This window comes from Cydia strobilella, chromosome 9 (assembly GCF_947568885.1).
Source record: "Cydia strobilella chromosome 9, ilCydStro3.1, whole genome shotgun sequence".
Taxonomy (NCBI): domain Eukaryota; kingdom Metazoa; phylum Arthropoda; class Insecta; order Lepidoptera; family Tortricidae; genus Cydia; species Cydia strobilella.
In genome coordinates, this window is record NC_086049.1 from 16,640,116 (window position 1) to 16,655,828 (window position 15,713).

The 15,713-nt window shown below is 36.7% G+C and overlaps 1 protein-coding gene and 1 long non-coding RNA gene across 2 annotated transcripts in view; both read left to right on the top strand.

Moving 5' to 3' along the window:
- Window positions 1-15,713, top strand: part of LOC134744482 (uncharacterized) — a 282,585-nt gene that overhangs the window by 72,854 nt on the left and 194,018 nt on the right. The window lies entirely within an intron of this gene.
- LOC134744435 (pancreatic lipase-related protein 2-like) lies at window positions 2,455-4,230 on the top strand. Its single transcript, XM_063678244.1, has 2 exons — window positions 2,455-2,619; window positions 3,072-4,230. The coding sequence occupies exons 1-2, from the start codon at window positions 2,496-2,498 to the stop codon at window positions 3,983-3,985; spliced, it is 1,038 nt and encodes a 345-aa protein (XP_063534314.1). The 5' UTR covers window positions 2,455-2,495; the 3' UTR covers window positions 3,986-4,230.

A 15,713-nucleotide genomic window follows, 5' to 3' on the forward strand; every position in this document is an offset into this window, starting at 1 on the left:
GAACTATCCTAACAAGTCTTGAGCCATTGTTATTAAGATGTCTACCAACTTGATATTGGTACTTGCTACACTTGTAACGATTGGAAAGTTCGTCGGTGAGTGGAAATTTCTGTATCGTTGCCAGAGAATTTGATAGTTTAATCTTTTAATTACGACAGTATTCTCAATTTGCGCGTTAAAGTTATAACTATAAATGAACCAACAAGCAAGACAATTGTCAAGGTCGTGTCAAAACCAGTTTAATATTCGTAGTTCGCTACATCACCTATCTCTTCGTCCATCGCCGACACACTTCATGGATCATTTGGAAACCTTATTGCAATGGGATAAGGACTGCAATAAATCAGTTAAGTGTGCTGCTATTAGCACGTAGCACGCACGTAGCGGGAGGACAATTCAAACAATCCAATATCGAATTTATGTAATTTTGTTATCACTTACGCACAGGGACCGGACAACCCTTTCCGCGATAAAACCCTTTCAATGGGCGACACTTAAACACGGCTAACACATTGAAAGACTTTCCCTTTTGAACTGCAAGCCCATTCATACCCTTACCTTTGACTAACCCTTACCGAAAAGCTAACCAAAAATAAGGCTAGCTCTTAATAAGGGTTACCCTTATCTTTAAGCGCTTTTTATAAAGGTTTCCCTTTGCGTGAAAGAGACAGGATTAGTATATATCTACGGTAGTGTATGAAAAGGAAAGAAAATACGTGCCTAGTCAAAGAACGCCGCCGTCGCCGCCGACGATCGCTCGGATTCGAAGTTAATGTGTGCTTTATGAACAAGGTAGACGACTTAAATTAGAACGCTTATATGCTAAAAGGGAAGCCCTTTATAAGGCTAACCCTTATAAGTAATATGCAAGGTGTTGGTGAGCGGATGATAAGGGTTTTGTAAGGGTATTTGGGCTACCGATTACTCAAATGTGGTAGCTTTATATAAGGGTTTTTAAAACCAAAACAAAGGGTTTCGTCTGGCAAAGGGTATGGTGAGTTAAGCCTTATGCAATACCCTTATAAAACCCCGATAAGGGATAGCGGGCCGGTCCCTGCTTACGCATGCTTTTCGCTCGCATGGTCGAGTTCCCAAACACCTTTACGAGTAAAGATAAGATAAAGATAAAGATAGTTTATTATTCAAGTAGGCATATTACCAACAATGCGCTTATGAACGTCAAATAAAGCTACGCCGGCTCTGCCCCGAGAAGATTTAAAGTTATTTTCTACGTCCCAAAAAATATTTATTTGACCTTATTGTCAGTGCCTTAGAGGCGATGTATTACCAACCGACAAACCGCTCTGATCACCAGGTTGGATGGTTAGTAATCTAACTTTTTTTTGTACTAACGGTTCATTAATGGTTTATCATTTGGTAATATTAAGTAATAAGCAACTGACAAACCATTGTATGGTTTATGCGAAAGGAAAATATGTCTGCCACTTTATGCCGTTTATTTATCTACAATAATATTTAATGTAATTATTTCAAACGTGAAATTCAATGTGTCGCTCCCTGAGTCGACGAAGCTCCGCTATGCGGGGCTCCTATTCCCGGGTTTTTGCCCTTTGGGCATCTGAAGCAACCTAACGGACCTATCCTCTATTAGTTGAATGTGACTACAGTCAAAACATTACACAATAACTTTACGATCGACTGCCAACATATCAACAACTAGTTTTATAATGTAAAATTTATTTACAAAATATGCAACAATAAAATAAACCACCATGAAACCAAGTAAAGAGATGTCTGTTAAGAAGAAAAAATACTAGCCGACCAACCACGTTGTCGATCACAAAAAAAAAATAGATACGGACTAACCAGGGCCGTGTTGCATAATAAACTACAACTAATACAAGCGGAAGTCCTTTTCTAATTTCTATTATTAATTTATATTGTTAGAAAAGGAGTTCCGCTTTTAATATTAGTTGTAGTTTATTATGCAACACGGCCCAGGTTGTTGGTTGAGAAATAAATAAGTACTAATTTGACGGTTAAGAAAAAAAAATACTAACCAACCAACCAGATGGACAAAGCGGATTGCCAGTTGGTAATACATCTCGAAGCGTGTAAATATATTTATGGAACGTGAGCTGTTTGTACATGTTTTGGTGCGAGTGAGACGCGCGGGCGAAGGAGAATGATAACAAAATGATATCATTTCGACATCAAAATGTACGTTCGAATTGGCCTCCAGGTAACATTTGATATCTGATAAGGCAGCTATAATTAGATAACAAGGTTATTGAGAGCATCGTCAAAAGAGACGTATAGTCTACATATTTTCTTTGCACTTAAGCTGATTTAGTTTCAAAGGTAGGTTTTCATTGGATGATTGTTTTAACTGGCGTCATCTCACGAAAAGGTATTGTGAGTCATTGTAGTGATGATGAATTGTATGTAGTGTTAGCCATTTACGAGATAATACTCGTAATACGGTTATGTACTTCAGTTGCAAGTAGATCACCGGCAGATAACGTTGTAAAATCATGAACATATTCGTCTTGTGTGTTTTGTTTATGAACTATATTAGTGATACAATTGCGTTAGGCAGAGGCGATTTGGAAAAGTATGGGCCTTTACATCAAGCGCTGTACTCCAAATATATCAAATGTAAGTACCTATTACTGTTTTGGTACTTGTACAATCACCGGTGGATCTGAAGGCTGAAAATGCACACGTGTTCTTCGTTTATTTATCATGTATGTTGGTCTTGCTTGTCATGGCATCAAGGCCTTTAAAGTTAGTGTGTAACTAATTGAAGAACAAGCCTATACGAGATAGGATATTGTAATGTGCTTTTTAGCAAAGTGTGACATTTTCATATTTTAATATCTATATAAATTCATTTATTCCATTTATATACCCTGAATACAGATTTCTTCCTTTTCGTAAGTACTTAAAAAAAATCCGTATCTTCTCTCTCTCTGTCTCCTCTTAGCAATTTATTTGCAACATTTTTCCCGAATCTGGTTTAGTCTAATTCATTATCCACAAAGTTAATATTAAAAATATCTACCCATTGATTGATCACCACAAATTAATTTCTCCCTGTCTGTCCGCAGGCGACCACGATAAACACACCAATCTAGATGTCAGCTTAGTCAACGTCTATTTCTACGACTTCAGCAGAAACGACGTCAAAACAGTCCCAATTGCCGAAGCAGCCGACGGTATCCTCAATTATTCAGGCCTCGACATCATGAGACGTTTCATCATCTTCGTGGCCGGCTATAAATCCAACATCAACAAAAACACTGAACAACGCGTCAGAGACACCTTCAGAGACTTCCCAAACAGCTACCTAATCATTCTTGATCATTCTTTTTACACCAATGAGAAGCCAGGATACTTAAAAGGCTACGAAAGGGCAGTGCAGTATGTATACTATATAGGAAAAGCATTAGGCGAAATGCTAGCCAATTTAAGGAGAGGAGGCATATCACCCCACAGCATGCACTGTATAGGACATAGCTTAGGTGGACAAATGCTTGGTTATACAGGACAGACCTTCATTGATATAACTGGAGAAAAATTATGGAGAATAACTGCTCTAGATCCCGCTGGACCTTGCTTTTCAAACAGCGTAATTGAAGACCAAGTAAGATCCGGAGTGGCCGAATACGTCGAGGTATACCATTGTAATGCTGGTGGCTTAGGATCTTCAAGCGTTTTGGCTGATATAGACTTCTTTGTTAACAAAAAAGGCGAGTCCCAACCGGATTGCGGAACACCATTAATACCAGGTATATTCGACTCTTCAAAATCAGCCAAATGCAGTCATAAAACTTGCGTTACAGTATGGACGGCCACGGTTAAGCATCCTGACTGGTTCTTAGCGTGGAAATGCGATTCGTATAAAGAGTTTAAGAAGGGTGAATGTCAACCGGGTGATGTCACTCTGGCCGGTTTCTGGAACCCTGGCAATGCGACTGGCGTTTATTATTTCTCTACGGAAGGGTATGATTTGGATCTATGAACTTAGTATCAGTATTAGATGCTAAGCTATACAATTAGTGTATACCAAGGAAGTTAAGACTTGCCTTATAGTAAATTATGAGCAAATATCTGAAGAAGAATTTGTAGGTGATAATTTCAGGAGTAAACAAGATGATATTTCAAATAAAATAGTAACTAAGTGTAGTGAAATATAAGATGCATAAGTATAGTGTACAGTATATTTTACCAGTATATTTTAGAGGTATATATTCGGAGAAACAATTTGTGTAAATAACACTAAGTATTTTCTGAAAATGAACTACTGTGTAACCAATGTAACCAATGATTGTAACATATTTGAAAAAAAATAGGCTCATAATTTTTTCCCCGCAAGTACTTGTGGTTTCTAATATAAATTAGACTCAAACAAGAAGTGTGATTACCGTAGGTAAATAATTAGTGTACCTACCTATACAAGTTCGACATTAATATTAATTCTGTGTGTATTGTTTCAATATACCGTTTCTCAGTCTATTGTTACCGTGATTTTCGAGTAAATACATGGTTTATATTCAGTCACAGTGTTGGTAAAACTAGATTGATCGATCACGCTTCATGGGGATTCCCTGAGGCAAACATGTTGCTACGCTATATTGAGCTGTATAGGTGATGGTAAAAATGTGGATTATTTGTGTAATATAACTAGTTAGCGGTTTAGGTATAAATGTTTTGAAATTGTGATTTTAATTGCAGACCCATACCATAAGTCAAAAAAATAAAGACATATATAGGTAGAGCCGTTTAAGAGCCAGTCAACGTGCTCACTAGCGCCACTGCTAAATAATTGTGATTATTTAAATTTAACAATATATATTTACAAAAGCGGGTCGCTAACTACTGTATTTTGTATTTAAGTACCTTTTGAATACATTATAATAGTTTTTACGTCTCTGGATCGGCAATATATGCGTCCAAAGTTAAAACGGCCGTTTTTGTTTTGAGTTCATCTAGATCGACGAATCCAGCAACATAAAAACTAGTTTGATGTATATGAAAGGTACGTAAATACAAAATACAGTACGTAGCGGCCTCCTTTTTAAATATCTATCGTTGCATTTAAATAATCACAATCATTAAGCAGTGGCGCTAGTGAGCACGATGATGGGCTCTTAATGGTGATTTTAAGATCAATCTTTGCAATTATTTTCTATCAGGCCTATTTGGTTGAATTATGTATCGAGTACGGCCACGGCCTCAACATAATATTTCTTTGTTTTAATGAAACAAATGGATGTTCTTAAAAAACTGCTTAAGCAACATCTTTCAAGGATATTGTATGTTAACAGCCCCTTATTCTTATTATTTCTCTCTCTTAAAGCTGTTTTGCGTGGAGGCGTTTATGGCATAGTTTTTGAGCGTTAATTACCCTTTCACTCCGCCCCTTTCACACTATTTTTAAAGCTATATTTTATAAAACTACAAGATAAAACGGTTTCCTTGAAGCAAAAAGCATTAAAACAGTTTACATCGGCCCCTCGGGAGTTTTTTTAATTAAAAGCAAACAAACCTACGTGATGTTTATTTCCTTTAATTCTTCCTGGAGATAAACCGGGAAATACTCGGCTTAAGTGGGTACGTGTACGTTATAGAATAAATGGCGGGTGAAAATGTTTGTTGCTAGTTATGGCTTGCGTAAAAAAGCTGTATATTTCAAATAAAGTAAGTACTTAATTCTATTTTACATTGAAGTGCAAAATATCTAATATGAGATTATGTTCCTATACTATAATTCCTCTTGAATCACTTTATCTAATAAAAAAAACGCATGAAAATCCGTTGCGTAGTTTTAAAGATCTAAGCATACATAGGGACAGACGGACAGACAGCGGAAAGCGACTTTGTTTTATACTATGTAGTGTTTTTTAGGGTTCCGTACCCAAAGGATAAAAATTATTAAGACTCCGATGTCTGTCTGTCTGTCTGTCTGTCTGTCCGTCCGTACCAGGCTGTATCTCATGAACAGTGATAGCTAGACAGTTGAAATTTTCACAGATGATGTGATTTTTTGTGCCGTTTTTTGCGTAATCGTACGGAACTCTTTGTGCGCGAGACCGATTCGCACTTGGCAGGTTTTTCTTATCCTAAATATTTAAAACGTTCTATGAAATTTCTAGTCCTCAAAGCAAATAATATATCAAATAAAAATTCTAGTTCTCACAAAGACGGTACACTCAAAACTTTCCTGTAATTTCTCAAACTGAAATAAAAATTCCCAAGCTGATATTATATTCCCCCAACCGTTTCACTTCGCTGAATTGTTATTATATTATTAAGTTTTATGTACTGGACTGTACTAGAGGAACGAGGAACGTTTTAGGTTACGTGACGTACAGTCAGACGGAGTTTCAAATGAAATGGAATAGAACTTCGGTGTTTGAACATATCGCAAAGGTAAGATTGAGACAGGGGCAGAGAATGTTTGGCAGTTAAATTTATAGCGGGACATGTAGGTACAATATTATTTTTATAACACTATACTCGCGTTTTGAATACATATTTAATTATACGAACGGGTCTACCGAGATTTAATTTCATTGCTTTTACCTTAAATTCCGACGTTTCAGCTGAATTGTACCAGCTGTGGTCACGGAAAGACTGACGTCCCAGCAAAATGTCAACGAAGACCTAGGTAAACAACACTAAACTACCGTTTATCAAAATGTTCGGGGTGAAACGTTGGAATTTAAGGTAGAAACAATGAAATTAAATCGCGGTAGACCCGTTCGTTTATTAAATAAATATTATTTTTATTTGTTGTGTAGTAATTTATCCTCCTAAGTCCCAGCTTCAAACGTCATAGTCCTAGAGGCCTCTTGTTCATTTTTTGCACATAATAAATATTTGCTGTCAGTCCTTTAGTATGTAGTCTGTGGTCCTGAACAAAAACATGTCGCTTAAAGTGACTTCTTTACATTATTTTCCAATTACTCAAAAATGCTTTAAAGCACTCACCAGTATTTTCCTAAACGTAGCACTAAAACACTTCTTTGTTCACAGAAGACGCCATATTTTCTAAAAACAGAAGAAATATGCATCGCCAGGGAATGCACTAAGCACTTAGTGCGACAGAGTAACGCGACATCAAACTACGTATATATACGCAGTATAGATGGAACCACTTTATTATAAACGCGAGCTTTGGAATTTTGAATATTTCTTTATTTTTCTTAGTCTTTGAAGAACGAGCGAATTGAGCATAGGTATATTGTGTGAATTGCTAATGCATTATAAGTTTGTCATTTTCCTTTCGGAATTATTCTATGGGTTTAAAAATTATTCCAATTATGGAAAAAATAACCCTTGCATATTTTGAAACCTGATATTTTTAAACAATATTTATAAAGCGACGGACAACACCGGCATCAGTTTTATGAAAAAAAAAAAATACTTTTCTAAAATAAAAATAAAAAATAAAATTTACAAAAAATCTTACTTTTATGTATAACGAACTCTCAAGTCTCTCAACTCATCTAAAATTTTTATTGTAATATAGCCCCTTAACTGAAAACTCATTATATGAAATACGTTTTATCCACGAACATGAGCTGAATAGAATTAATTAATAGAATAAAACATTACTTTGCGGAAATCCATATAAATTATAGAGATATATTTTTTCTAATTAGTGCTAACCAGTTATACTTCTTTGCTTATGTATTTAATGTAACGACCCTCCCACCGCGAAAATAAATACGCAAGTAAATATAACTACCAACAAAAGTAAAAAAAAATCTTTACCTAGTGTTATATTTTTGTTTTAATTTTATTCAACATAGTCATAGTCATAGTTTATTCATAAACAGTTTTCACTGTGTTTGAAATTAATTTACATATTAATCATATTATATACAAAAAATCTTATGTTAGATTGCAATTGCAATTGATATGTAAATGTGCTGATTATGTTAGATTGCAAACTATCCCTGAATATGGATATATCCCTGAATAATCTTAGTTCAGGCATACTGACGTTTATATCAGATCAGCGCGGGCATGAAGATTTTTCATCTCGCTAAAAATCAGCCTTAGTCGACTTTTAATGACGACGTTGAAACGCTGACTGCAAGCTCTCTAACGAGTATGAAAAGAAACGAATTCTATGCCCATTACTCATCAAACCTTTCTTAAAAAATTTCCTCTATAATTCAAGTTAATTACTCTTTATACCTTAATATTACCGTGTTGGCGCGGTTTGTAGTCCAAAAGGCATTTTAGCGAATTCTTAATGACCTTTACTTACGACATTTCAGTCAAAAGAGGTGAAACAGTGAAAATTTTTACACCAACCATTATTCTTTATTAGCCAGTGTCCTGTTTTACGTTTTGTTAACATTACTTTGGAGTTTAACTGTTATTGTAATGGTTAAAGTTTCAGTTATTTTCTTAGTTTAAAGAGATTTTGTTAAATGGGTCATATTGCCACCCGCTAAGGTCGTAAGGTAGAATCATTTTACTTTTATTGTACTCGTAGTGTAATGTTACTTTTTATTTTACCTAATTTAAAGGCCAAAGACTAAAATAACACACCCAAGAAATGTTTAGTTTTACTTTGTTGTCAATAAGTAAAAAAATGATTAAGTAATTTTGTAAAAGAATAGAATAGAGGGACCTTACCAACGTAAGAGAAACATTGTGCAAAACTTAAATAACACTGGTGAGTATTCTTTCTCATGACAATCACACTATCAATACTTATAGGCCACTAAGACTCATTAAGACCAGTCTACGTAAGAACTAAGGTTGCACATATTTTTTACCAAGCTCAAGATCTAGTTACATTAGGGATGGATTGCAAGACTACTACACGTGAGTTAGTGAATGGAACAAACGCAGCTCAAGTAGTTAAGTTGTTGGGTAAGTGGCTCGTTGAAGTTGCTGGTTTGTTTTATGGAGCTCTAACGTTTTATTTTAACGACTACAATGACTATTATGGTGAATGATACGGAGTGTGGAATCGTTTGTAGCTTAGTTTTCGATATTGGCAGGTTTTGTCTCACAGTTTTCAAGTTAGACAATGTATTATACTAGTAAAGACCATATAAGATAAACAATGAAAGAAGGTATACTTTCTGCTGAATTGTTGTATAAAATACAATTGTTAGACTTTTATCGCTTGATGTATCATTTAAAAGTTAATTCCATCAGTCAACAAAAGGAAAACTCAAAATTTGCATCAGATTACTTTGCCACACATGTGGATAAAATGCAACTTTTTCATCAGTTCTTGAACAATCAAGAGCGCCTTTACCAGCTGGTGTGGTGAAAACATAATTTCATCACGCTTTATTAATTCTAGCTACAACATAACAGATGCCCTAGTCCCCGCTAATACAAATATTGCCATAATTTGAGCATAGCTTGAATACTTGCTCCCCGCAGGCACTTCGGAAGCGCCGATTATTATAATACAGACTGAATCAGTCTGTATTATAGCAAATTAAGACTGATACATTGAACTAGACATAGAAAATCATCGTATTTGATGAAATAAAACTATGAAAACGGATTATATCGCGTATATTGAATTTATAATACATCCCGACGTTTCGAACCCTTTACAGCGTTCGTGGTCAACGGGTGACTGAGGAAAAACGCGTGCGTTGACCACGAACGCTGTAAAGGGTTCGAAACGTCGGGATGTATTATAAATTCAATATACGCGATAATCCGTTTTCATAGTTTTATTTCATGAGTAACTATCGCGGTAACAGAAGACAATATCATCGTATTTGATGTTATTTCACACGTAAAAAACTATTACGTGTGGTTGTGGGGACAAAGCGAATCATTCGTATATAATTTTATAGGAGTCATTGAATACTGTGATTTTCTATAAAGACAATTTAAATCGTAATCAGAGCATGAAAGTGTACTAGTTTTATAACATTTAAAGCTTTCGCGTTTTGAACATACTTATATCCGGGTCTGTTACGGAAATAAAGGTAACAAAATAAAATCGCGAATCGATAGACCCGGATATCAAAATTATTTTTCAGTATTCTAGTAACTATACTTTATAGGTGTTAGTTAAGGCCTCATATCACAGATTTCGTTGTAGGTAGTACCAATAATTAAGATGATTGATTTTCATATGATTGAGGTTGCTAGTGTCATCTACTTCAATGTGGTTTGCGTGCGTTACACATAACTAGACACCAATATGTAACGTCTTGAGTAGTTGCTCATACATTGTAATGTTGTGTCAATACTACGACAAAGGCTGGAGGTATGTACATTCAATATGTGGTGTTTTCTATAAAAAGGGACCTTATTGTCGATGGCGCTTACGCCATTATAAACGATGCTCCGATATAAATACAATGCAGCGCGACTCTGTGCGTCGTAAGCGCCATGGACAATAAGGTTCCTTTTTATAGAAAATACTACATATATTTGATGGCTCCTCTATACGATGGGCCATCATACTGGCCCACTAAGATGCAGCGTGAAGAGACGGTAGTGGTGTCGGATAACTTATAGCGCGGCGGAATGTCGTTGGGATGGCGACGGTGTCGATTTTTCATCCGCACATCAAATGTAGTGGGCCAGCGATTGTACGCTACACGTGGCCCATTCCATACAGCGTGCTCTCAACCATCGCATGGTCGTCACGCTGGTCCAGCGTTGGGCCATCGTGTAGAGTAGCCATGAAAGCGTAATTGCAGGCACACTTTACTGACGACAGATTAATGATAAATAGGTATGTACACTGCACTTACAGGTAGGAGCAAATTTAGATTTGCAAGAACACCTATACATACTCCTATAATCATAATCATTTATTTTGTAAATGCACACAAAACGTGTAACGTCAGAAACAGTTAGAGAAAGGAAAATACATTTTCTATCATTAAAATATACGGTACTCGAGCGGTTTTTTTATACTGTACGAGATTTCTTGTCCGATATCGAGTGATTTTTTTCCTCTCCTTTCTCCCTAGTTTTATCCTCCCATGTTTTCATATTTTACTATACCAACGTTTGAAACTACGTCAAAATTGTCAAACAGTATTAAATATTGCTCAATATTTATAGCTTACAACGCCATTTTTTGTTAACTAAACAAAACTCCCCGCAAAAACAGTCTGCATTATTAAACCATCATAAGCCACACACTCAAGGGGCGTCCACACAGCTTCATTAAAATGTCGCGGCACGCTCGTGTGAAGAGGCCTTAGAGCACTTGTCTCGCTACGTTCAAAATAAGGCGAGTTCTGTCCTGTACTGTCATAATTAACACGTTCAGTGCTGGGCTTTACTCTTTAATTATTTTTCATGTTAGGTTAGAAGTTTTTAAAATGGATATAGAAGTAAAATACAAAAAGGTATGCATAAACAAAAATATTATAAAAAACCGGCCAAGTGCGAGTCGGACTCGCGCACGAAAGGTTCCGTGCCATAAAGTGCCATTATGCAAAAAACGGCAAAAAAATCACATTTGTTGTATGGAGCCCCACTTAAATATATATTTTATTCTGTTTTTAGTATTTGTTGTTATAGCGGCAACAAAAATACATCATCTGTGAAAATTTCAACTGTCTAGCTATCACGATTCATGAGATTGTAGCCTGGTGACAGACGGATAGACAGACAGACAGACATTATTGCCGCAAATGTCAAAAACCAGCAACCTTGATTTTGACATTTGGCAGCAATGTTATCTCTGCAAAACTGCAGCAACGCTGGTGCAGTCTGAATCTAAACGGTACCTACTTTAAAGAGTCTAAGTACTTCTAAAGTAACTAAATATTTTATAGTACCATGTCATAGTAACCTAATAACGCGAGAGAGCATCCAATTTGTCATATTAGTAGCTGCGACAGGGTACTAAAACGTTCCACTGCTACGTTCGATCGTGCCATCATCGTACGCCTCGTACGGTAACGTGAACGCAAAGACAAGTAAATAAGTAAGACTACGTATTGTATAGGCAGGCGTGTCTCACTCCGCGATTTCGTAGCGTCGCTACAAGTACCTGCGGCCGCCTCAATTTTGAAGTTTTTCCATAGTAATTGCCGCGCACCGCCACGGAACGCGTGCGCTACGCCTTGTGCTACGTGTGCTACGACTTGTGCTACGTGTGCTACGCCTTGCGCGTAGTAGACGCGTTTTGTTAGGGAGTGAATCTTATTATATATTTTGTGGTATAGGTACTAAGTAAAAAAAAATTCTAGCACTAGTTCGTGAAGGACTGCAAATACAATATGTTTCCAGAGGAAATAGTAGAAAATATGCATATGGCGATTAATTAAAAAATAAGCAATGATAAAGCTGATACGTTGCTTAATCAACCGACATTTCTCCAAGTGAACTTTTTTATTTTTATCCTTAAGGAATTGTGCTTTTCGTAGCTTGTATGCTTTCAAAAAGATTGTAGTTTTAATTTTAGATTATTTTGTACTAGTTACGTAAGTATTTAAAAAAATAATTAGAAAAACTGTCAACGTATTTTTGGGCCATCCTGTAATTATCCTAGAGTTTCTTATTGAGTTGGCAGTGGCACTACTTTTCGAAATTTCAAGCTCATGTTTCCTTGATACCTGCATTACACTAATAGGTAGAAGTGGGGCAGATTTGACAATAAAAAAATTATTGGTTTTATTTAGGGCTCAAAATGTACTCAAATTACAATTGTTCGTTTACCTAGTTAACATCATATTTATTGACGTATACAAATTATCGGCACCCTAGTTCACAGTCGTACTAATTACGTGGAAAATTTGGTTGTAATAATAGCTTTATGTTTGCGTACGGCTTTGGACAGAGTAGCATGGAGGTCTTTGGTGTCGGAGGCCAAGATCCACTTCGGGTCGTCGCGACACAGCAGTAAGTAAGTAAGTTGTGCACTATGGTACTAATTACAACAATTAGTATGATTGTGAACTAGGGTATCGTTATATCTTTTAGGGTTCCGTACCCAAAGGGTAAAAACGGGACCCTATTACTAAGACTCCGCTGTCTGTCTGTCCGTCTGTCACCAGGCTGTATCTCATGAACCGTGAGAGCTAGACAGTTGAAATTTTCACAGATAATGTATTGCTGTTGCCGCTATAACAACAAATACTAAAGACAGAATAAAATAAATATTTAAGTGGGGGTCCCTTATAACAAACGTGATTTTTTTGCCGTTTTTTGCGTAATGGGCCGACTCGCACTTGTCCGGTTTTTTGTTGTTACATCAGTAAATACCGCGTGAACTTGGTTTGAGACCACCATTCTCTTTTATTTACATGTCTAGCGCACTTTCATTATATAGGAATATAAAAGCTATGAATATTGAGCACTTTGTTCTACCTGAGTACGCTATACTAAAGGATGCTGCTTGACCTGGTCGAGCGTTCCGATTGGTGAAGCGAGCACGTGCGAGTCGATCCAACTAAAGGGGCCCACTGACTATCAGTCCGCCGGACGATATCGGCCTGTCAAGAACAAAAATTTGACAGTTCCGGACAACTGACAGACCAATATCGTCCGGCGGACTGATAGTCAGTGGGTGTTGCAAAATCGCATTAGATTTTCTGTATCTCGCGGACTAAGTGGACATACAGATATATATATACATGGTATTTCCTATAAAAAGGGACCTTATTGTCGATGGCGCTTACGTCATTATAAACGATGCTCCGATAAAAATACAATGCCGCGCGACGCTGTGCGGCGTAAGCGCCATCGACAATAAGGTCCCTTTTCATAGAAAATGCCCCATGTCAATCAAATTGCAAATGTGTTTTGCTTAGTAGTAATTAATAAAAAATATATAATAATAATAAGAATTATTAACCATTGAACTATTATTACTAACTAACGTATACAACCGGCGCAGAGAACCTGTATTTTGCGCCATGAATTGATGTTGTTTTGGCAACAAACACACAACAAACCATAGAAGCGGAGCGTGTCTCGCGACAGTCGCGACCTAAGACATGAAGGTGCTTACGACGTTTTGTTTGTGTGGTACAGGTTTTAATTCCTACAATTTCATTGTTTGGTATGGCTTCTCTGTAGTACCGGATAATAACTAATGTTATTAACTTCAGCTTCGGCTTTGGACAGAGTAGCACGGCGGTCTTTGGTGTCGGAGGCCAAGATCCACTTCGGGTCGTCGCGCCACAGCAGTAAGTAAGTATTAACTTCAGAAACCATGACATCCTTCACCTACCTTATCAATACCTGTTTTATAAATCAATAGACATTAAATATATCAAATTATTTTCAAATCCATGATGATATATTGATGACATTGGGTAAAGCAGAACGCTGTAAGTGCTACCTGCAGTTTTCTGCTTGCATTATAACATTGATAAATTAAGAGCATAGAATACGCCAAAATGCGGCAAGAGACAGTAAATAAGCGTAGGTAATATCGTTTTGTAAATTAAGTACTAAATTCATAAAGAAACAAAAAGTAAGACAAGCAAAGGTATCCTTTTTGTTGGTTTCATAAATTCAAGGCCTCATCATCATCATAATTTAAGAGCATGGCTCTTTTCGGTGGAGTATGCGCCAGCTTTCGCTGTGCTCGGCCAGGTTTACGACCCGGCCACGACGCGCGGCGGCGGCAGCGGCGAGCGGCGGCCATAGGTGAGAACCATACAGTAACTTATACTAGAGCGGTACGGTCATAGTAAATTTTGTAACCCCAGTAAATTCACTGCCATCTGTCGACACACTTTAAAACTAAAAATCAAGATTTATAAAAATGCGATAAAATGTATTTAAATATGGATAAATGTTTTTTTTTTATTTGCATTAATTATTTTTATGCTTTTGACCCATGTTCTTTCACTGATATGCGTTAAAATTGTTAAAAAACAAACGAAACCGTCAACGCCATCTATACGACAGTAGGCCAAAGCTAGTAGCGCCCTCTGAACGAGAATCAAATTTTCTTGATTTTCGAGGCACGTTTTTTCCTTAGACTGTATCCATCTATTACGGAGTTATATCTATCTTTGGTGGGAACTAAACGTCCAATCTCTGTGTCTCGCTCCAACCCATGGCCGCCGCTCTCCGCTGCCGCCGCCGCGCGATGTCGTGGCCAAGCCGTTAAGGTCTCGTTTAAAATTAATTAAAACTTCCTTGAATGTAAATGGATTAGGCATGGGCTTTTAAAGATATGCAAAATACACTAATTTCTTACAAAACAAAGCAAAAGCTATTATAATTTTAATAACAAAATACAATTTGAATACCAAACGAAGTGCGGTTACTTAAGAATATTTGAATACTTAAATGATATCGGAATTTATAACAATGTTGCGGTTTAAATCAGCTTTAAATATAGTACCTATTATTTAATATTTTCTGTCCTAAACGAACCAGTAGGTCTAAGATGGTCGGCTCTATCATTTGTCACCATGCCTGTCACGTTCTAACAAATATGTAAGTGCGAAAGTGACGCATGGCACGACAGGTGATAAAAATGCGACCATGATACCGCTGCTGAGTGCAAAAAACTTTTTACCTCAGCAGCTTGAACAAGGGCGACGTACGCAAGGCTACGTACTTCACTGCTTAACAACATGTGATTTTGCTGCGAGCGTGAGACAAAAATGGCAGATTTTAAAACGGAAGTGGAGGACCCGTGCGAAATCAGCTTTTCATACAAACGTAGTCCTCATTTTCCTCTCTAGATATTATTAAAAATATTTTGACTCAATTGGTACCAACCAAGGCTATGATTTTTATGCCCCTACGTTTGTTTTTTT